This window comes from Pollachius pollachius (genome assembly GCF_949987615.1).
Source record: "Pollachius pollachius genome assembly, chromosome: 20".
Classification (NCBI taxonomy): Eukaryota; Metazoa; Chordata; class Actinopteri; order Gadiformes; family Gadidae; genus Pollachius; species Pollachius pollachius.
This window is the reverse complement of record NC_136953.1, coordinates 15885892-15910481: the sequence shown is the minus strand read 5'-3', so window position 1 is coordinate 15910481 and position 24590 is coordinate 15885892. Positions and strand designations below refer to the sequence as shown.

The window sequence follows — 24590 nt, the reverse complement described above, 5'->3', positions numbered from 1 at the left end:
GGTTTGGGACTGATTGGCTTGTGACTCGTGGCTGGAGTGAGGGTTTTAGTTGTGATGTTTAAAATGACGCAACCCAAATTGTAGTACATTGTTATTGAATACATCGTTTTGTAATTTGAACCCTTTTGATGGGGAGGAGTGGGCCTTCTGAATGGTCCCAGTCACATGATGGCGCTCTGGTGTCTACTGTAAAGCGCTGTTCAGGAGGTGAAAGTCAAAAATTGTTTTTACTTCACTGGGGGGGGGCAGTGTCCTTTTCGTTGACGTGAATCTGTATTAAAAACTTTATTTCGATTTTTGTTTTTAAATAGGAAGACTAATTAACTCTGCAGTCCATTTAGACTAAAGCTGTGTTCGAAATCGTTCCCTATTCACTCACTCACTACTCCCTATATAGTGTTCATGATATAGGGCACTATATAGGGAACGAACAAATGAGAATTCGGACACTACGCTGAACATTTCTAAACGTAATTTGCGTCAGTAAATGCGCCGGGTATTTGTGTAACGCAGACAGCTGCGCCCACATCATGTAAACAAACCCGGCACTCATGAGGAAAGCTGGAGGTTATATTGATGTTGAATGTTACATTTCCTTGATCAAGGTTTTTTTTATTAATTTTGAATGTTAAATTTTCTATGTTAAATCCCAAATAAATTGTTGACATTACTAAACGAAAGCCAGAGACTCCATCATCAAATGTATTAGTTTTCGCGGTTATTCAGCTTCTTCTTCTCCTCCGGAAAAACACGACCACATTGCATTGTGGTATACAGGAGTAACATGTAGGGAACGTCATATGTTCACTAACATTTTGGGTATTTTAAGTGCACTATATAGTGCATGAAATTTACCACTGAGAATTCGAACACCACTACAAAATGGCGAGCACCCTATATAGTGCACTGTATCCGTGATAGGGAACGATTTCGAACCCAGCTCAAGAGTCAAACTGAAACAAAGATGGACACCACACTCGACCTCAGTGACCTTGACTGGGCTCCTCCAGAGAATGGCCGCAGGGGGGTCATGTTGATAGCCAGGGCACTGTTGCGTTTTCCGACAACAACACATGAAGCTGCTGCTCCGAGCTGCCGTGCAGGAGATCTCCCAGAGTGTGCGCGGCGACGGCTGGTTTAACCTGCGCACACTGATTACTCAACGCACAACAGGTGTGCAGCCTCCCCCAGCCCCAGAGTCCAATCAGACTCGGGCCAGGTGAGGCTGCTTCAACCAGCCACCCTCCACACACACACACACACACACACGCCACAGCATCACAGGCAGAGGAGTCTGTGTTGTCGTTGCCTCACCCTCCCCATGTCCATGTCCGTGTGAAAGCCTGACCCACTGCGGTCCTGCCGCGATTTGCGTATTTGCTGTCACGCGACGCACACTCACACGTACTCACACTCAGACACACCGTTCCAGAGGATAAACCCCACGCATTTCGTACCGCGACAGGAAGCCGCTGGCGGGAGGGGTATGGGAGCGGGGGCGGTGTGTGTGTGTGTGTGTGTGTGTGTGTGTGTGTGTGTGTGTGTGTGTGTGTGTGTGTGTGTGTGTGTGTGTGTGTGTGTGTGTGTGTGTGTGTGTGCTCATCTGATCCATTTCTAAGAACCATCCTAATGCTGCATTATGCAAGAGTGCAGGCACCGTGTGTGTGTGTGTGTGTGTGTGTGTGTGTCGGAGAGGGGAGGGGGGAGAGGGGTGGGGGTGTGTGGGATTAGGATGGAAGCGTAAATCCAGGGGAACATGCTAATCTCACGGCATGATTATTAGTCATAATATTTAGCGCTGGTTTAATGACAGGCGCCGTAATCATGGGCTGCTCACCTTGTGGTGATCTCCAGAGAGAGAGAGAGAGAGAGAGACAGAGAGAGAGAAAAATTGAGAGATGAAGAGACATATACAGACAGAGAGAGAGAGAGAGAGAGAGAGAGAGAGAGAAAAAGACAGAGGGAGAGAAGGAGATCGAGACAGAAATAGAGAGAGAGAAAGAGAGAGAGAGAGAGCAGGTGCATGTAGTTTAGCTAATGACCCCACTCAACCGTGCCAGCAACAGAAACAGAACGCAATACAGGGCAGGAAGTGATGCAGTGGTGACATGATCTTCTGGAATACTTAAACCCGTACTGGGAAGGCTTGATGGTGATGAATGTCAGAGCAAGCATGTTTTTCGAAATATCCAAGCTAGTATAGAGAATAGATAGATTCCAAATGGCCTGTGTTGTAACGTTGCTAACTATTATTTCAACACTTTAAATTATGGAGTGTTCTAGTCACACCAGCAGTGGCGCTCGCTACCCTTGGATTCCTAATTCTCTCTCACACCCGTATTCGTCTCTTTAGACCCAGACGATATCTCAAAGTGTGATTCTGCTCTGGTGAATGTTAGCTTCTACGTGTAAACAGGGCCAATGACTTGAAGGGGGGTTAGGAGGGATAGGGGTCAGCATTTAGGGGTCAGGGGTCATGGGAGGAGAGGCTTCAGAGCACCGTCTCTATTTCTATTCTATTTCTATTCTAATTCTGGAGTTTGGGTCTATACTAACAGCCTGTTTTCCCTTGTTTTTCCTTCCTTCCAAAAGCGATAACGAAACATACTCCTGAGAGAAATGCATTGTTGTACCTTTATCCTCTTGCAGATTGACAAACACACAACATTGTCTGGGGTAGTGCGCGCACACACGACGCACACACTGGCATTGTTAGAGGTCAGGAATCGTTTGATTCAGAGTGACTGTGAGAGCTGTGATTGGCAGCTCGGACAGCCAATCAAGCGATTCTTATTTAATCTTGGGCGCCCTGATTTGAATCCCATAATGCAGGGCATGCAGTCCGGGTTTTATAAGACAGCCAACGATAAATAGAGTAAAGTGTCCGGAGGATGTCTGTCTCTGTCCCACTGTCCCGTCTCCTGCTCCAAGCGTCCGTAACGCTTCGCCTCATGAAGTCTTCTGCTGTCTTCATCTCGTCTGCTCGTTGTTTTCTGGTGTCTGGTTGTATGCTTCACATCTGTGTCCTGTTTCTCTCTCCCTGTCTCCCCCCTTTTCTCTTTCTTTCTTTCTTTCTTTCTTTCTTTCTTTCTTTCTTTCTTTCTTTCTTTCTTTCTTTCTTTCTTTCTCTGTCTCTGTCTCTGTCTCTCTCTCTCTCTCTCTCACCTGTCTGTCTCTCCCTCTCTCTCGCTCTCACTCTCTGTCTCTGTCTCTCTCTCTCTCGCTCTTTCTCTTATTCTCTCTCTCTCTCTCTCTCTCTCTCACGCTCTCTCTGTCTGTCTATGTCTCTCTCTGTCTGTCTATGTCTCTCTCCCTCCCTCTCTCCCTCCCTCCCTCTCTCTCTCTCTCTCTCCCACCTTGTTTTTATCTCTTCTCCCGTGTTGTTGGAGGAGAAGGTGAGCCCCACGGCCCCACCGGACGATGACGGGAAGCTGTCGGTAGGTCCTCGACTCTCTCTCTCTCTCTCTCTCTCTCTCTCTCTCTCTCTCTCTCTCTTCTCTCTCTCTCTCTCTCTTTCTGATGCTACCTCTGTGTGTCTCCGTCTGTGTGTCGTCTGCGTTTCTATGTACCACTGAGGTAGTCTGTATCCTCTGTCGCACCCCCCACACACACACAAACACACACACACACACACACACACACACAAGCACACACACACACACACACACACACCATGCTCGTCCCCCCCCCCCGTTTATGTCAGACCACTGCAGAGTTTGCCGCACACAAGCTCTAGCATAGTGTATGCGCGCCGCATGCTAACGGCACTGAAGCATGTCTCGCTAGGCTTCCTCTGCATTCATTTCCTTTATCAATGAAGTTGCACGCGCGTTAAGACGCTAGGAAATCAGAGCGGTTCGGCCGAACCGTTGTTCACCTACGGCGGCCATCTTGGTTCTGAGCGCTAGTCCAGGTGAGTGAGCTAAGCGAGAGCCAAGATGGCCGCCGGGAGAACGAGGCCCTGCTGAGGTGGAGTCGTAGCGTGCACGCTTCTACTTCTATGCATGGCGCCTTTGGGGGGGTTCCGGACTCCGGACTCCTGTCTGACATTTTGCTGAGCTGCAACCATCGGGTGGGCGGGATTCATCGGTTTTCACACGCCTCGCTAGGAGCTCTCTCTCTCTCTCTCTCTCTCTCTCTCTCTCTTTCCCTCACACTCTCTCTCCCTCTCTCCCTTCCTCTCTCCCTCTCTCTCCCTCACCCTCTCTCTCTCTCTCCCCCTCTCTCTCTTTCTGCTGCATGATCACGCTCACGCCCGCGCGTACGGGGGTGTGAATTAGCACCAGCGCTGCCTGACGCCTCGGAGTACCTGCCTCCGCATCGCCGGCGAGGGGGGGGGGGTCGAGGGGGGGGGGGGGGATCGAGGGGAGGGGGAGGACGCCGACTGCAGCTGCAGCCCGCAATAGATGCCAACTCCAAGTTTCAAGCCTGGAGTGGATTGGATGACCTCTGCGGACCACCTTGTCCGGGGGAGGGAGAAGAAGACTTTAATGTGTTCATAGGAAGGAGGAAGAAGGAGTATCAATGTATGAATGTGAAACACAGCAGCCTTTTGCTTTTCTCTGGGTTCTTCTTCTGTGGTTTGGGTTTATCCGTAAGGGTTAAGTATGTAAATGAGAAGGGCAGACTCAATTAAAGTCCAAGATTTGGCTGGTTGAACCGTTTCACATTGATGCAGCGGATTAGATTTTGTTTTGTAATGTTTTCATCTTTGAGATGTTAGTTGGGGTTAATGCAGGCCTATCTATTCAAACGGCAAAATCTCAATTAGATGAAAACATGAAGGGTGGGGTCCGTTTGATTGACACCTCCACTTCCTCCTATCACAGGCCAGGCCCCGGCTTCAGAGGGGTGGAAGCTCCGCCTCCCTGCATAACAGCCTGATGAGGAACAGCATCTTCCAGCTGATGATTCACACCCTGGACCCTCTCAGCGAAGGTACGCACAGGTCTCACACACATAAATACACATACACTCACACACACACACACACACACACACACACACACACAGGTACAGGTAAACACAAACACACACAAATAACCGCAAACAAATCGTTCGGCCAAGCATGCTTTTTTGCACATGCAAGGCTTTTGGACTTCAGTCTGCAGTCTCTCCCAGCGTTCATCAGATAAGACCCAACTGTTTTGCCACGGCACAAGTTGCACTGTACAGAACATTGTATAAGTGCAATGCATCGCGTACAGTCCATTGTGTAAGTACAATGAGCTGACCTCAATGCAGTTAGCATCTCAACGGACAAACTGCAACGTCTGCAAAGTCTAAACAGAGCTGTGCACGGTAGTGTAAGGTGCCGGCATGGCAGGTAACATGTATGTGCTATAGATGAAAACATACGCATAGACACAGAGCCGTAAGTGAGCAACAACGCACAGCTGGGTTAAGCATCTCTCTCCGAGCGCCCTGCATGCTAGCGATTGCAGTCCTGTCCTGTTTGGTCCTGAGGTTCTGTACCTCGCTGCGTGACGCTGGCCATGTGAGACACCAGATGGATGATGCTGGTGTTAAGTGGGACTGAGTGGAACCCTGGGTTGGAAGCACACTTTGTTCTGGCGGGTTGAGAACAGAAAGCAAAGCGTGATGATAATAAGATGACTGAGTTCGAGGCACGACGACAGAGACTGCAGTCCTTTTGCGAACCTCGTCTTGCACAAACAACGGCAACGTGACACTGCATCGCAGTGCAGTGCCCCCGCCCCCACCTCTCGCTCCGAGGAAGGGAGGTCAGATAAGAGTTGCCAAGGATTGAAACTTAACTCTCCAAACTCAGTCCTCCTCTGAACTCCACCTCCCACCTCCCACCCCCGTCCGACAGGAGTTACGGAGTTCTTCAGCGATACATGAAGAAATACATGATCTGTACTGTAGCGGACGCCAACTCTGCCCTCCCTCCCTCCCAGTCTCCCCCCTCCACTCCTCTGCCTTCGCCCCTCGGAGCGGAGAGCGCAGCAGTGCTGAGATACCTCAGCCCTTCAAAGATAGCGGTCGAAGCTCTATTAGCGGGGGTGATGGGAACTGAGAAGGGCTGCGTCAGCGTGGACCCGGGGAAACGGTTGCGTCGGCATACAGTACAAGGTGATGGTGGAGGGTGGGGTGCAGGAGTACAGTGTCAGGCTACACCCGGAAAAGTAACACGGGGGAACGAAAAGAAAGGCGAGGAGGAAGAGAGGGGGATGAGAAATGAGCCCGCCACCGCTTGCTCCCCCGGTGGATTGTTCCGGATTCCTCCAGGGGAACGCGGTACTGTTTGACAGAAAGGGTTTAGGTCCTTAAAGGAACGGGTGTAGAAGGAAAGGCTTATGCTCTGGATTCGGTGCATGTTAATTCTTTAGGGAGCGGATATTATACGACACACTGTCGTATAAATGTCTGCTTAGTCGTTGGCGGTGACGTATTCGTTTCTACACACACTATGATGGTTGTAGTGATTTATGTGTGGACTTTTTACTCCTTGCTCTCTCTTGCCCGATGGTTTTTATAATTTGGTCGCTTGTTTCAGCTGACTGGAACTCCGTCACTCACCCGCGATATAATATATCCTCCTGTTCGGGTCAAATAACGTTTCACTGCCTGTCAATGCTTTTCCTCAACTCTTTTCGCTCATCAAGTCAGTGGTCCTGCAGAGTAGACTTTCTTTTGTCAATGTTTTCCCCTCCTCTTCTATACTTAAATGTGTTTCTCTCATTTGAGGAGGGTGAGGGTCAGAGGTTAAGAGGTTTAGAGGCTAAATCCCCCACGATGACAGAACATTCAAGAACAGCCGTCTCTTGACTATTTACAAGAGTCATAAAGTTCTCGTAGTATTAAGCCTGGCCTTCATTTTATACACTTATATTAATGTTCCAACTCAAAATAAAAGTCTGTCTCATGTCTTATTATTACTGTTCTCCCAGGCTTAGAATAAGTAGGATTAAAAAAGTGCTGCAGCGAAGTCTGAAATGAGCGAAAACTTTCCTCTTCCCCAAAACTCTATGAGCTAAAGATCTTCAGCATGTGAGGAGGAATGGTGTCCACTTACAGAAAGGGGACTTTCCTTCTGACTGCAGGTCATTGTTAGCATTTTGAGTCGTTTTCGCCATTTAACTTTTAATTTGACTAGTAACCAAAGTAAACTATGTTATTATGTTCAACTCAGATCCGGACATTACTGGGCTTGATCCCCAATTCCGGCAGTATTCCTTACATAATATTCCTAACCCCAACCTGCTCCCTACATCATATCTAAGTTCACTTGGTTGCTTTGGATAAAAGCCACTGCTAAAATAGAAGTGAATTGTATTTCTTTTTAAAATATCCTAATGGTTATCGATCATCAAAAGTATGAAGCGACCAAATATCAATCGATAAATGTCATTTCATTGACTGACTAATAGTTCCACGGCATCGCTTGGCCTGCCTTCTGATTCGCTCGCTTTCTCGATCTTCCGATTGATAAGCCAAGCGATAATGGCAATTGTACTGCTGCAACCTCTTATACGATTGGTTATCCATCACTAGCCTGTTAAAATGTAACTAATGTAATGCCTTATGTCATGCCTAGGTAACTTAATTCCATAAATCAAAGAAATTTGAATTAGGGTTCGGAGCCGACTGTTCAGTGCAATATGCTAACATTTAAACTCTGAAAGGTTTGGCAATTTCCAACCCAGATCCCAAAATACAAACATCCTTCGTTATTCCCGATAATGACTTCCGATGTCTTTCGCCCGATGCTATTCGTCCCTTGTGTCGTCTCCAAAGGTGGTCTCAGAGTTTGGACTCTCTCGCTCAAGGCGTATTCTTTAGCAGGACTGGTTTCATACTGGGCGGATCCCAATAGCTTCAACCAATGTCCCCCCCCCCCCCCCTTTGTTACCCTTGGACCGTGGCTCCCAATCCTTCTTCTGGTTCCGTGTGCGTCCCAGGGTGTGTGTGTGTGTGCGCGCGGGACTGAGGCATGTGCAAATGTATGAATCTGTGCGTGTGCGTTTACATGCGCTCAGGTGTGTGTGTTTTTTTCGTGCGTCAGTGTGGCTTCAGCATATGCATTTGCGTGGTTGTGTGCGCGCTTGTGTTTGCTTGCACGTGTCTCTGTCTCAATTCCAAAATAAAAGCGCCCAGCAGCACCCGACAGAACCGCTGCGCTGACCCGTGTTGTGTGAGCGTCACCCTGACTCAGAGGCAAAATGGCGTCTGATGAACCAGTGTCCCCATGGCTCGTTTTTTATCTCTTCTTCTTCTCTCCTTGTCTTCCTTATCCGTCTTTCTTCCTCTGTCCCTTCAGAATTTGCTGACTCTGGTGAGTGTACTTATCACATTTATGTACCCCCCGCCCCCCTTGCCCTCTCCCCCCTTCCCCCCCCCCCCCGTTCCCCTCCTCCGAAAAACGGCTGAAATGTTGTACGCCCCCATCCTCCACCTCAGGTCCCCAGTAGGCCTTACCCCTCCCCCCCTCCCTCCCCCCCAGCGCCGCTTGATGTCAACGTTTCTGTCCCTGCCAGTCGTCTATCGCTATTCTCTTCTGTGGTGGTGATCGCCGTGGACGCCCCCCCCCCCCCCGTTACCCCTGCCCTCTTCTTCCTCCTCCTCCTCTTACTCCTCTTCTCCTTCGTCTTCTTCTTCCTCTCTGAACATTTGTGTTTCGTTTAACCTCCTGATCACCCATTGGTCCACCTCCTCCTCCCTCCTCTTTGGCCAACCTCTTCCCTTTCTCTCTCTCTCTCTCTCTCTCTCCTTCTCCTTCTCTCTCTCTCTCTCTCTCTCTCTCTCTCTCTCTCTCTCTCTCTCTCTCTCTCTCTCTCCCATCGCTCCCCCACTCTCTCTCTCTCTCTCTCTCCCATCGCTCCCCCCCTCTCTCTCTCTCTCTCTCTCTCTCTCTCTCTCTCTCTCTCTCTCTCCCTCTCTCTCCTTCTCTCTCTCTCCCTCTCTCTCTCTCCGTCTTTCTCTCTCTCTCCCATCGCTCCCCCCCCCTCTCTCTCTCTCTCTCCCTCCCTCTCTCTCTCTCTCTCTCTCTTCTCCGTGACGTTCTCCGTGTGGCCGTGTGGTCGTGTCTCGTGCCGCCGTGTGTCTCGCTGCGGACCCCCGCGTCGGCGGTCTTTTTCTGGGGTGTCTCATCACGTCTGTGTCTCGGGCTCTCGACGGTGTGAGAATCCACACCTGCCTCTGTATTGATATATTCTGTGTTTCTAGATGAATATAGACTTGTTTTCCCCTGGAGTGAGCACGAACAGGGCCTCAGAGGAAGACTCTGTCCTCTTCATGCAGTGTCCTTCCCTTCTGACTCAAAGTCAATACAAGCTTGACATTGCAATTAATGGAAACGGGCTAAATTTAGTTGCCCTCAACAAGCTTTTACAATTAGCTGTCCCATATTGATAAATGTGTGTTGTGTGTGTGTGTGTGTGTTTGTATGTGTGTGTGTGTGTGTGTGTGTGTGTGTGTGTGTGTGTGTGTGTGTGTGTGTGTGTGTGTGTGTGTGTGTTGCTCCTGGGGAGTCCTTACTTTGATTGTGTTTTGTGTTTATTATCTTAACTGACCATCCCGGTTTTTTTTCCTTATAAGTGTATACGTTCGCATTTCTCTCCTTACGTTCCTCTGTATGCATTCTGTCTCTGTAGGTGTTTTTCGGTACGTATACGGTTGTATTTGTATATACTGCAAAGAGAAAAAATTCTTCCTTTCTGTGTCGGTGTGGAGCTGGAGAACGATGCAACATCCAGTATGAAATATTGAGAAGGACAAGCCGTGCAAAGTGCAGTGCAACTTTGCTCGGAGCCCATTTGGATTGTGGGTATTGCGGTTCTTCAGCTGCCACGGGCGTTTTTTTGTCCCTGCAGTATTCAACCTTGCACCATCACTCCCAGGAGCAATGTGGGTTTTTGGGTGATTGCGGTTTAATGTGAGTTGACTCTCCTACGTTTGATCGCTGACATGAACCTGCTCATCGTGTGGAAAAACAACAGGAAATACAAGGCAAGCGTGTAAACCTTTGAGGTCACATGACCGGTGGTTAGGGCGACATGATTCCCCCCGAAAAACCGTTTGTGTTGAAGGTGTCTTGGTATATCTTGTGTGTGTCCTGTAAAGCCCATCTGATCGGAGCCTTTTTGATCTATATACACGGCATCGATATCATTATCACATGTCTTTTTTTAGCCATGTCTAAAACCAGCGTAGATGTTGCTGCTGTGATCTCACACAGCAAGGATCTGCGTCTCGTCGTGTGCCGTGTGTAAAAGCATCACATTCGCATCGTGTTCAACAAGTTTTACTGCCCGGACGTTTACATCTACATTTACATTCAGGGCATTTAAAGACGCTTTATCCAAAGCGACTTACAATGAGTGCATTTATCAGAAGAAAGAGAAACAACAATATATCCCTGTCGGTACAGTAAGGATGTTCATAGAACCGAGGGCCGAGCACTAACCATCACTAGATTAACCCATTCCCTCATTCAACAGAGCTAGTTAGGATAAGGACTGGACTGGTCCCAGTGCTGACAGGAAGGACGAGGTACAGCCTGGGATAGGCTCCGTTCCCCCCCCCCCCCCCCCCACACACACACACACACACCAGGGTTGTCGGTGTGTCGTCAGTGCTTCAATGTAAACTGAACCGCCGCTTCAACCAAGAAAGTAAACCTTTGACGGCTCTCTGCCTTTTACTGAGACACGTCGCGCCCCGGGATCAAAAGGGGGCGACGGAGGCTGCGATCCCATTGGCCGGCTGACCGCGGTTCATTAAATCACCGTGATACGGCCGGCCCCCCTCCCCCCGTTATATCATTTGTATCGACCACACATTATACCCTCTGTAGGCTGACGAGATGAGAGGCGACAAGGTCATTCGGATTAGTAATGAAATAAACGCCTCCCGCCATTTTACCGCGGGCTTTGGCTAAGGTAGCGCGCCCGAGCGATGCAGCGTCACCGCGGCCCGCCAGCCAATCACGACGGAGCGAGGAGCCCTGCTCGCTGTGATTCAATCAGGGGAACGTGAATGGACAGCAGCTGTCCCGGCTTCTCTGCCGCGTCTCCCGACCCGCGTCCATCGATGGCAAGCGAGAACGTAGCACTAACGCGCACGCGCACGCACGCGCACGCCAACAAACGCGTTCAGACGCACGGCCTGGGTTGTCAACCCTGCTTTGGGAACACTCGGATGCCTTGCCCAAGGACACCTCCCCCAGGAGGAAGGCGAACCACCGAGCTTGCTAAGACCCGGCCAGAGTCAGAAATCACAGATTATATAAAAAAGAAATGAAGATTGTTTTTTGATTCGGGCCCTAGTGAAATGGTTCGGACCAAAATGTCACCACACGTTATGTAAGTCTCTAACATGCCCCCCCGCGCCTCTCCTGGCCGGGGGAGAATCAATGCTAAAAGCCTTTGTGCTCTCACACAGACTGGGAATATTCCTGCCACCCCCCCTCTCCACTGCGGAGAGGACACACACACACACACACACGCACACACGCACCCTCTCTCTCCCTCTCTCGCTCCCTCTCTCTCTCGCTCACTCTCTCTCTCTGTCTCTCACTCCCTCTCGCTGTCACACTCGAACTCACACTCACACTCACACACACACACACACACCCACACACACTCACACACACACGCACACACACACACACCCTGCAATGGTTTGGAGGTCAGACCGCAAGGACAACAGTGCCCCCATCGTCAACAACCTCGTCAACAACAACAAGCCTCCTGCCAGACTCCCACCCTCCCATCCCTCCCTGCGTCTAGTGGCAAAGGGCAAGCGAAGGGCAATCTCTCTCTCTTTCCTCTCTCTCTCTCTCTCTCTCTCTCTCTCTCTCTCTCTCCAATTAGTAGATGAAACTAATTGGCCTCCGCATCGACCCCTCATTAGAGGCCCCCGCCCACCCGGTCGTTAACCACATGGTCAAGACATTATGGGGGGGGGGGGGGGGCGGACCCATATACTGTAATAAACAAAATGGCCGCAGCGTCCCCCGACGTCACCCATTGGTTCTCATAAGACCGTTTGGAGAGTTGAGGTTTGCCTTCTCCAGCACGGCGCCACTGTTTGATCGTTTGGCACCAGAAACGTTCCATATTCCGAACGTTGGGGACAGGGTTTTAATGGCTGCCTCACATTAGTTTCTGGCCAAAACTTCATTCATATTAAATCAGTAATAAAGTTTTATTGAAGTGAAAATGCCAAACGGGACCAATAAAATATATAAGATGCAGAGGAACTAGCTACTCCCTCCCTTAGCCTACCCGAAGTTGGGTACAATAATTAGCATTGTCCTTTAAGCCGTTCTAGTCTCTACTGTGAGAGTTCCAGATAATTCATCATGTGGGATGTGCTGATCAGCGAATCACGAAGCGGCCTAACAATTCACCGCCAGGGCCGTCTCAGACTGGAACAAACCCGCGAAATAGAGCTGCTGCCGTGTCTTCTACAACACCAAAACACGAAAAATAAAGGAACAGAAAAAAAGAGATAATAAGTGCAGGCTCCCCCCCCCCTTTCAAGATGGCCGCTCACAGAGGAGAGGAGAGCTCATTACTACCTGTTGTCCGTTGTTGCATGTTGTCTCTTCTGGCTTCCCTGCTTGTTGTTTGTTTGTTTGTATGTTGTGGTTTTGTTTTTGGTCCATCATGCCATACGTCATACATGATACATACATCATACGTCATACATCGATTCTCTTTCTCTGCGCTGCCTTCTATAAATATAGAAATAAATGGCTGTTATCTATTATAAATGCGGCCCGGTCGGTATGCTTGTGTTAAGATGACCCCGTCGGACCTGTGAAGTGTTGGATTTGTTATACTCTGTTTGCGCCGTTGTTTTCTTTGCACTCATGGGGTGATGACTTGGAGGGGTGCACTGCCTACTTTGTGTTGATGCCTGGCTTACCTGCTGTATCTGTCAGTGTGTGTGCGTGTGCGTGTGTACCTGTGTGCGCACGTGTGTGTGTGGGTGTATGACAGCGTCCCCCGCTAAAAAGAAGCCGGATCTCTCTCTATATTGTGTTGTTCCCTCATGTGGCTCCTTCCCTCTCTGTCCTCGGCGTCTTACCCTTTGTCTTTTGCTGTGCTGTTGCTGTAGAGCTTGGGACATATGGGAAACTTAAATATTATCACACAATGACCGAGGAAGGTAAGCTCTCAACCTTTTCCCTTCCTTTTCCTCCGTCAACATGCCCCATCGCCATCCTGCGTGTCTGTCTTTCTGTTGAATCTTCGTCTAAGTTGTGCGTTCTTTTGTTGTGTCCTCGTTTGTTGCCCCGTCTTGTGCGCTCTCTCTGCTCTCCATCATTTTTCCTTCTGCACCCTCCGAGACTTCACCGGCATGAGTGCAGATCACCGTCTCACCGTGTCCATCTTCAGTTGGGTTGGTTTGCTTGGATGTTTTTGTCAGTGCTGGATCGTTTCTCTGTTTCGTTTCATTGTTGTTCTGCACAGGAGCTGACGCCCGTGATTCTGTGTTTGACGGTGTGCAGTGTTTTGGGTGAACTTACCGTTGTGTTTGTGATCGGAATATTAAATCCCCGGATGAGTATGAAGATGCCGTGGTTGGATGACGATGCTAGCTATATAAATAAGAATGATATTAAACTTTATTATAAATATGTATTCAGTGAGCTAACGTCAATAGGTCCATTTCCCGGATATGTATCCCTGCAACAAAAACAATTCAAGACACTCATCAAAGTAGGCGATTAAGGACATAAAACATAAATATACAGTCTGATCTTCTCCACCAATCCCCTCCCCCACCTTGACACACACTTACACACACACCCTGACACATACAGGCTCACACACCCACACACATACACGCACACACACCCACACACATACACGCACACACACCCACACACATACACGCATGCTCTTATTGTTCTCCGTGGGGGGGTGGGAAATGAAATACAATACAACACACGTTGTCACTAAAAAAACTGGGACAGACAGACAGGCAGACAGACAGACGGACAGACAGACGGACGGACAGGCGGACTGACAGACAGACAGACAGTCGGACAGACGGACGAACGGACGGACGGACGGACGGACAGGCGGGCAAGCGGGCGGACGGACGGACGGACGGACGGACGGACGGGTGGACAGACGGGTGGACGGACAGACGGACGGACGGACGGGTGGACGGACATTTGGACAGACAGACAGACAGGCAGACAGACAGACGGACCGACAGGCGGGCTGACGGACGGACGGACAGACATTTGGACAGACCGACAGGCGGGCAGACGGACGGACGGACGGACGGACGGACGGACAGACATTTGGACAGACAGACAGGCAGACAGGCTCGTCGATGGACAGCCGGTGCCAGGGCCCGGCAGCGCGTGCCTACGTCACAGGGTTTGGGGAACCAGAGTGAGTCATCGAACCAGTGGTTGCATAACAGCCATGCTGGAGACAGGAAGGGGGGAGTGAGGGGGAGGGCGTGGGAGGTGGGAGAGGATGCAGTGGAAGGTGATGATGGCGTATATGAGGGCTAATCTAATTTCTGTAATGTTTAAATTCCTGGAATTTGCGGGGTCTGGACACAACCAGAGCTGGGTATACGACCGCAGTGGGAGAATTGGAATTTCCGCTGCCAACAATTAGGATGGGTGTATAAATATCAATCTATCCCTGTTTCTCTTCATCTATCTATCTTTCTGTTTGTCTCTGTGTCTGTCTTTCTGGCTATCTGTCTCTCTCTCGCCTTCTCTATTTCTCTCTCTCTCTCTCTTTCCTTCTCTCTCTCGTTATCTCTCTTCCCCCCTCTCTCTATCTACAACCTATACATCGACTGTCAATCTAAAAATACTTTATTGCATGTTATGGCGTCACTGCGTTCTATCAAATATGTAGAGCCTCACTTTGATTCCAGTCCAGCAGGACATTATTTTTTAAAAGCCCACAGACATCGGATACATAATTCAGGTCGGGCTGAACTGAAGTCAGCGGTGCTGAAACTCTCCCTTCAAAGGAGGCTCCACCGCCGCCGCCACTGCGGCAGAGGCCGGCGTGTCAAGTCTTTTTACTGTACTCCCAGGACCTCGCTTCCTGACAGTAAAAGCCCATGCTCTGATGCGTCGACACACACACACACACATAAATATTAATCTCTCCGCATTGTGCAAGCATGCATGTACCGTTTTGACCTCCCCCGACCGCACCGGGCGAAGGAAGGCGTGAACGCGACTGTGTTACCGTCCCCTGGATCTATCAACGCGTGTGTGTGTCGCGTGTGCGTCTGTTTGTTGCGTGACTCGCGTCCGTTCATCCTCCACCCGTCTCTCTGGCGGCGTGTCTCCGAAGAGCATGGGGCTCTGTGTTGAGGTCAGAGGTCAGGGGGGGGGGGGAGACGGGAGGGGTGAGGGATGACGGACAGAGCAGTGGACGCACCGCGACCCCAGGGGCAAGCGAGGAGACGGATCGACGCCTGCCGGGGACGTAGAGATACGCAGCGTTTTCTTTTTGGAGGTCGTCGACGGAGACCGCCGGAGGACGCCAGGGCGCTGATGTCAACCGTCAGCCGTCGGCCAATCAGCAGCCGTGACTCATTTCAAAATAGAAAAGAAAAAAGAATTGTGTACAGTGTTTATAAAATATCAATGTTTCGTAGCAGGCAGGTTAGCCTAGAGACCGGTCTGTGTACGCACAATCTGTGGAGTCGGATAGAGAGACGCATGAACACGGACTGGGTTCACGCGGTTCAGCTGTACAGCGGTGGTATTTTGGGCTCGGGAAAAGGGTTGTATAGTCACCCTGCCTTAGATTGCTCTGAGATGAAAGAGGTTTGAATCATAAAGGAGGGATTGCAACCTCCATGGTTGTTTAAATATCAATACGTGTTCTTTGTACCAAAACAAAAGTATCGAAAATAGCATTACATTTTATACTAGGCACTTCAAACCCAAACCAATCCGCTAGCACACCAGTGACTTGTGCACAGATTTGCAGCCTTGTGTTGGTGTAAACCTCCAGATACATGGATTAGCTTTTAGCCCTTCCCTCCATCTGGACTGAAAAAAATCACAACACAGCACTCAAACTCAGACACATGACGCACACATTGACACACAAACAAAGGAACGCGTTGCGACGCCTTTTGTGTGAGAAAAGTGTGGTTAGGAATCGCCGCCATAGGTGTCTTGGAAAGTCATTGTTCCACTAGCCGTTGACAGTCATTAGCGTGTGTGGGCCAAATTGCCGTTGCGTGCGCCAATATTTTGAATGTCAAGGGGACGCGGGGCACTTGCATAAGCCACTCATGATGCTCAATTGGCAAGCGGGTCTATTTTAACTTCCCCGGAGCTTTGGCATACGAGGCTCGGACACAAATCATTATTTAAAGTACTGGTTGGTCGTCCAAGGTCGCCCGACGTATGTCTGTGTGTATACGTGTGTTTTAATAAGGATTTGCAGAGGGTATGTTTAATACAGGACATCTGATTATGATCTGATTAAATATTATATTTGATGATATTATGATACTGTTATTTGTCGGAGGTTGCCGCCAAACGCTGAACTAGCGACCGCAGCTTGGCGTGTTGATATCCTATCGATCACATGTCGGACACATGTTAGCGGTACAGTGAACCGAGGGCCGCCTCTGACCTCTGAAGCGTATATTGTCAGTGTTACGTTTTCGTTTTTTTCTCCCCTTCCTGCCAGCTTGCCAACATCTAGCGGCGGCGAACATCGCAGAATCATCGCTATATGATCCGATATATCAGGTCTCTCACTGTCTGGAGCGCAGTACCTCACGAACGCTTTCGCCCTCTATCAACCAGGGTGTTTTCCCTCCCCAGTCGTATCTCACCGCGCAAATACTTAGCTATAAGTTAGCCGTAGAAAGTCGAGGAATCTCCCCGTGGCGTTCCGGCCGCGACAGTCTCTGTGATTTGTGACAGTTTTTTTTTTTCAACAGGTAAATTCCGGGAGAAAGCGTCCATCCTGCATAAGATCGCCAAGAAGAAGTGTCAAGTGGAGGACAGCGAGAAGGCCAACGGCGTCGCCAGTCGCTCCGGTGAGTCGAACACGCCATCCCCGCCAGGGAGAGAGGCCGGCTCGGCGACGTTTTAAACACGCTTATTAACAATTAACATTAACCAGAGCCCCGCTCAGGAGAGTGTTAGGAGCCGCTTGGTAAACCTCGGCTCCCCCCCCCCCCCCCCCCCAACGAACCACACGCAATCCAGAGCGCTTTATGGACACGATTTACCTTCCAGATTGAATGGTTCCCCTCGCAAAGATGCGTTGACCCAAAGTTCATGGTCACCTAATGCCTTATTCATCGTGTGTTTGTGCGAGTGTGTGTGTGTGTGTCTTTGTGTATGTGTGTCTTTGTGCAAGTGCGTGTGTGGGGGGGGGGGGGGGGGGGGGGGGAGTGATCTCTATGGCTGTTAATGAGCTCCCACAGCCTAAGTTAAACAAGCATGTCATTATCCACAACTGTCAAATTGATTGCAAGTGTCCTTAATCAGCGCTTAATTCAATCGCAGCCAGTGACAAGTGGAATTCATGTGTGTTTCTCACTTCAAAGGGTGACCAGACCAAAGGATAAGCAGTGGTTCAGAGAGAGGGAGAGAGAGAGAGAGAGCGAGAGGGAGAGAGAGGGAGAGAGAGGGCGAGGGAGAGTGAGGGCGAGAGAGAGAGGCAGAGAGAGAGGGAGGGAGGGAGAAAGAGAGAGCCAGACAGACAGAGAGAGAGAGAGAGAGAGACCTCGTGAAAGCCGCACAACCATCAAAGCAACGCACTGATACTTATCGCCAAGACTAAATTATGTTAACAGTTCACTTTAACATATTAACACTTTCATCAACATGCGTGAGCTTTAATGGCCGCTTGCCCTTCTAGAACGCCTGTGTTGTGTGTTTTAGCACTGTCTCATGAGAGGGAGTGCCATTATACTGAATAGCAGCACGGCTGTGATTAGGTCGTAGGTTATCAGCCTCTCTCTCTCTCTCTCTCTCTCTCTCTCTCTATATATTCAGTATAACAGCATGACTTCGACTCTGATATTGCTTTTATACACCAGTTCTACCAGCGCCATCGATTAGTTAACAGTAGTACAGGACAACTGATAACGATTTGTTGTGTAATCTTTTATTGGGCTCCACCAAAACAAATAGTAACACAAAACACTGGTTCTGTTTCAATTTATCGTGCGGCCGCTGAAGCAGGAGTCTGTTGGCGGTTGTGTGATTCCGATGGGCGAATAGTTCACGATCATCAGTGTAATTAACGGTTATTAGGAACACTTGTGTGTCAGGCAGCGGAGTGATGCATGCAGAGTGAAAAGTCCCAGTGCTGTAATACTCTATATCAGCACTCATGTGACTCTTGTCCAATCAGACGACTTGGTCGGAACTAACTGTTGTAAAACCTGCAATATAAATAGACACGGTGCACTAGTCTTTTCACACAACAAACTTAAAAGGTAACTTCTTACCCACAATGCTTCATATTTTGGGGTATTTTTCCGAGATGTTCCTGCTCGTTTTCAGAGTTGTCCCCCCCCCCCCTTGTCTTACCCATGACAAAAGTCCCACATTTGTCACAATAGTACAATGCGAGAAAATAATAGCCATAATAACATTAAAATAGCAACACATGCTAAACTCTTCCTCTGCGAAGTAGCGGATATAACTTCCCATTCACAGCCAGACAAGAGCCATTTTAACGACCACAACACATGCTGCTACAGCTTCCTCTGTGAAGTTGCGGTTGTAACCGCGCGTTCACAGCCAGACACAAAGCCGTTTGTATTTGTTCGAGTCACGCTGGCTCTCGCGCCGCCTCTCCCACTGTGTCACGTGCACCGTTGGATTAATCCAATTTGAACAGCAATTATGGTTTAATCATCTGATTACATGGCTTTGGGCTCGTTCTATTTTAATAAGAACGGTTAAGTAAGTCTGGCCCCTGAAGAGGTTGTGTGGTCGCATTAGCCCACCGATTTGGACCAGGAGAGCATTTATGTGCTCGGTGCATAACATCTTACAACCTATATGCTGATGTTACATATTTTGTCAAAAAATCATATAGTGTAGATTTCGAATTTAATTGCTGTACACACGTTAGTGTGTCCTTATACCACCGTGAACATTTAATACGTCAGTAGAAATAGTTTGCTTCAAATAGTCGCGTAAGCACCTTCACACGTACAGAGGCTCGAGGGTACAAAATGGCGGCCAGGTTTTACCTCGGCTGGCTCTGACGATCGCACTCGTCTCTTATCTCCACAGACCGGAACCTTCCCAACAGCTCCAACATGGAGGTGGAGGTGACACCGCCCATGAACGGGACCGCCGGCCAAGAAGGAGAAGCGGTAAGAGAGAGAACACATACGCATACATCTAGGAAACCCACACACACTCTCGCTCGCATACATACACTTTGGAAACACACACCCACACAGACACACACTCTAACACATGCACACACATACACACACCTAGGAAACACACAACACACTTCCCCACACACATTTGCACACACACCTAGGAAACCCCCACACACACTCATGCTCACACACATACACTTTGGAAACACAAACGCACACAGACACACACTCTAGCACATGCACACACACACGTCTAGGAATCACACACACACACACACACCTAGGAAACTGACGCACACACTCACCCTCGCACGCGTATGCATACACCTAGGAAACACCAACACACACACAGACATACGTTCCCTCACCCACTCACTCATTCTCACTCGCACACATACACACACCTAGGGAACACACATACACACACTTAGGGAACACACATACACACACCTAGGGAACACACATACACACACACCTAGGGAACACACATACACACACACACACACACACACCTAGGGAACACACATACACACACACACACACACACCTAGGGAACACACGTACACACACACACTCGCCTGCACACACACATATGGGAATCCACACACACACACACCTAGGAATCACAGACACACACATACACACTCATGCTCACTCACCTACTCACTCACTCTCACACACAGACCTAAACAACACGCACACACACCTAGGGAACAAACACAGACCTATGAAACACGGACACACACAAACACACACACAGACACACACGCACACACACACTAACCAGGACACACGCACACACACACACACACACATACACTAACGAGGACACACGGACACAAACATACTAACGAGGACACAGAGGCCCCGCCTCCACGTTGAGTCTCTTTTAAATGTTTAGTGCCGGCCGCCCGGCCGCTCGTTCTCCTCTAAGTGAGTGATGGATGCAAAGGTCACGGTGGAGGCCACACAGGTCGCTGCCACAGCTCATTTCCCAGCATGCAGCTGGGCGCGTTTATGCCCCTCCACCGAGCGACCGTCCTTCCCCGGCTGAGCGGCGTGATCTCACACACACGCTCGCACACACAAACACACATACGCTCACACACACGCGCACGTGCGCTCCAGTGTGTGCGCAGCATCTCGAGCGCTGGCGGTGGGAGGCGGCACGCCGCCAGACAGACAGATGGCCCAGGGTGATCTCAGAGCGAGAGGACGCCAAATCAAAGTCGCTCAGTGGAGGAGGGAGAGGCCGGCCGGGTCACCGCACGCCGCCGTCAGGAAAGCCACGGGCGCCATCTTGATTACGCAGGAGCGCTGGCGGTCCAACGGCGTCCCGCTGGCCAAAAGGAACGCGGGAAGGCGAGAACGTTTGTCTCACTTACCGGGATTCCTTGTACCCTTCAGGCTTTGCCTTTGGACGTTGATGGAAAGATATCGTCGGTATTAAGAGTAATCCCATTTTTTCCCTTTTCACACGGTTTGATACGACGAAGCGTGTGGTTTATTTTCCTTGTGACTGTATTAGTATATTTTTTTATGTTACTCTCCCATGCTGTTATATTATATATCTATAGAATTGTATTGATCCGAAACTCGGCACAACGTCATGCTTTTTCAATTAACCGTTTATATTCAATAGGTTTATATTCCCTGTTCTCCATAATGATTTAGGAAGACCTGCCACTATGAGGTCAAAATACCCCCTTTACCCCCATCTCTTTATTACCACCCCCGTACAAACGTAAACGTACCGGGGCAGATAATGGAGAGCCGAGATTGGACACCGCAAGAGAGACCCAGGAAGTGAGACTTATTCAGCAATATGATCATCTGCTATCGATCCATTCCTCTGCACCACATTGCTTTTCAGATCGACCGATCACTCTTGGGCTATATATAGCCCCCGTGCACCAAGGAAAACGTTGATCGCTCAAACTCCATCGCTGCCGAGGACCAACCGTTGGCTTCTGTAGAAACGACCCAACAAAATAATATAAGGAACACATACATACTAAACAATACAATCAAAATACACACGAGAATACATTGCTGTGGGCAATTTTCTAGAGGACTTCAAACAATTAAAAATCAAGAAAAACAGACTTTCCAGCCACGTGTGTGGGTGTGTGTGTGTGTGTCTGTGTGTGTGTGTGTGCGTGCGTGCGCGTCTTTGTGTGTGTGTGTGTGTGTGTGTGCGTTTGTTCTCTAAGATCAGTCGTTTCGTCCTTTCGACAAACACAACCAACAGGGCTCTCTGAAGATGTGATTGATGGTTGCAGTCTTTGAAGAGGCTGCAGGCTTGAGGCTGAGGGCCTTCGGTACGTGGTTCTATTTCCAGAGGCCTCTTGCCACTCGCTGCCTCTCGCCTCTGTGTGTGTCAGCCAGGAAGTGGCGTTCACACCCTCCCGCGTCGCCCCCGGCTACCGCCTTACTAATTGTTCAATTCCTCCCGGGCGTCTTATAAAAACCCAGAGAGGGAATAGGGAGACGGGGAAGGTCAAATGAGAACGCAGGCTCTGACTACCAATGCCGTTTTTAGATGAAATACCCTTCAGGGCCTGTTTCCCAAAACCAGGGATTTACTTAGGAAGACTGCAGGAATGGTATTGATTCTATTTATCTAATATTTTACGAGACTACAGTGGGACACGCAGCTAAACAAGTTATTTTTAGATGTATACTTATTTTTCTGTTCTTTCTTCAATGTTTTTTCTGTGGTGTTTTTTCTCTCACATGTATTCATCAGAGAGTCCTGCCTCCCTAATCACTTTCTATATTTAACAGGACAGCGTGTGAACCCAACAGACTCAACAGCCTGGTTCGACACGCTGTCCCCACTAACACCACACACACACGTTAGTGTAGACACATACAAACTAACATCACACACACACGTTAGTGTAGACAGATACAAACGAACATTACACACACGTTAGTGTAGACACATACAAACTAACACCACACACACGTTAGTGTAGACAGATACAAACTAACATCACACACACACGTTAGTGTAGACACATACACACTAACACCACACACACACACGTTAGTGTAGACAGATACAAACTAACATCACACACACATGTTAGTTTAGACACATAAAAACTAACATCATCACACACATGTTAGTAACTTTTAATAACTAGCCTTCTAGGGGATAGTCACTAGTATGTAGGGCATAGTAACTAATACTAGTTACTATGCCCTACATACTTGTTACTAACTAGTATGTAGGGAGTAGTAACTAGTATGTAGGGGGTAGTAACTAGTATGTAGGGGATAGTTACTAGTATGTAGGGGGTAGTAACTAGTATGCAGGGGGTAGTAACTAGTATGCAGGGGGTAGCAACTAGTATGTAGGATATAGTAACTATCATGTTGGGAACAGTAACCAGTATGTAGAGGATAGTAACTAGTATATAGGGGTTAGTTACTAGTATGGAGGGAATAGTAACTAGTATGTAGGAGATATTTGCTAGTATGTAGGGAATAGTAACTAGTATATAGGATATAGTAACTAGTATGTAGGGGATAGTTACTAGTATGGAGGGAATAGTAACCAATATGTCGGGGTTAGTTACTAGTATGGAGGGAATAGTAACTAGTATGTAGGAGATACTTGCTAGTATGTAGGGAATAGTAACTAGTATGTAGGATATAGTAACTAGTATGTAGGGGTTAGTTACTAGTATGGAGGGAATAGTAACCAGTATGTAGGGGTTAGTAACTATCATGTTGGGAACAGTAACCTATATCCCGTAGTGATTTTACATCACAGTGTGTATTACAGTCTGCAGCCCCTCTCAAACGTCCGCTGTCTTGCAGCGTAGCGTTGTAGTAGTGGTGGACGTGTGCGTACCTTCCCTGGGGGAGACGGGGCCCTCAGTGGAAAACCCAAAGCAGTAAATGTCAGCCCCCCTCCGCTGTTCAGCCTCCGTTTGGGAACCGCGCCGCAGGGCAGGAAACGTCCCCCCCGGCGCTGACATTTTGGATCCAACGCCGGCGGGAGGGGAGGGGGAGGGGTGGGGGGACACGGCAGCCCGTTGGATGTCTCGACCCGGGAAGCAAATTATAAATAAACACATGGACGGTGTGTCGAAAGCACGGCGCCGTGACGACAATCAGGCCTGGAGGTTAAACAATGAGGATTGTGGGAAATGTAAAGTGGCAGCCAGCCGTCGAGCAGCTAAACGTTGGTATTTTGGTGTCTTCCAAGCACTCAACCACGACGAGTTCATCATCAGGGGCCAGGATGTGAAACGACGAGCATTGTGGGAAATCTAAGATTGGGGCCAACTGTCAAGCGCAAGCAGCTAAACTCTCCCTCAGTCCCTCAAACCTTTTCAAAGTTTGGTGCTGACGTCGGCAATGTCCTCGCTGTATTCGACGAGCTAAAGTCTCTGACTGCGAGCCGCTGGGTGTTTAGGAGGCACCTCAATGACCCGCTTCAAAACATCCAGCGCTTTCCGGCTCGCTCTGCGTTTGCTGCGGAGCGAAGGAACCGCTCCCGGAACACACAATGCGGCCATCTGGAAGTGGAGGGGCGGCAGGCAGGCGGCGGGAAGCGCTCGCCGCGGATATGCAACGCAGCGCAGCTTTTGTTTGGCTGCCGCTGATCGCCAAGGTTACGGGGCAGGAACCTTGGCTCGTCACGGCGAGAGGGAGAGGCATCAGGCCAACTTCCAGAAGCCCCTTGCTCTGCTCTTTCTGGGGGCCGCGCTGGGGTACGTCTTTAGCAAGGTCAACGCCAAGTAGATAAGGTGCACAGTGCTCCTTGTTTATTAATGTTTTTGCTGCGACAAGACATATATATATTATATTTTATATTTCGTTCTTCTTTTACGTTACAGTAACATTGAGGTCATTTAGCAGACGCTTTTATCCAAAGCGTCTTACAATAAGCACATTTGCCATAAGAAAGTGAAACAATATATCGCTGTAGGGACAGTAAGGATGTTCATAGAACCAAGTGCCAAGTGTTGCGTTCTTGAAGAAAGTAGTCTAATTCGGATCGCTTTTAACTCACTTTATTTGTTAAAGTATTTCGGTATGGTAACTATGAAGCAAAAGGAGGGGAATTGTATGGACACGCGTGTGAGCGACAAACAGCAGGCCTCTGTATCTAACTCCCTAGTATGGACTGCCGGATGTTTCTGATTTCGTTGGCTCCAGGCCCTGCTGTAATACCGAGTAGGCATGGCCTATGTGTCGTATTGGCTCCGCCCTCCTCACCTGTC

General features: G+C 49.1%; 1 protein-coding gene across 1 annotated transcript in view; it reads left to right on the top strand.

Moving 5' to 3' along the window:
* The window catches only part of LOC307091132 (solute carrier family 24 member 2), a gene marked incomplete at both ends in the record, with an annotated part of 47176 nt that overhangs the window by 16675 nt on the left and 5911 nt on the right, over nt 1-24590 (top strand). Inside the window, 6 exons of the mRNA XM_079758021.1 lie at nt 3384-3437; nt 4830-4938; nt 8285-8299; nt 13090-13140; nt 16930-17028; nt 19250-19332. Of these exons, the coding sequence (XP_079614147.1) occupies nt 3384-3437; nt 4830-4938; nt 8285-8299; nt 13090-13140; nt 16930-17028; nt 19250-19332 (411 nt within the window). The remainder of the gene's footprint in view (nt 1-3383; nt 3438-4829; nt 4939-8284; nt 8300-13089; nt 13141-16929; nt 17029-19249; nt 19333-24590) is intronic.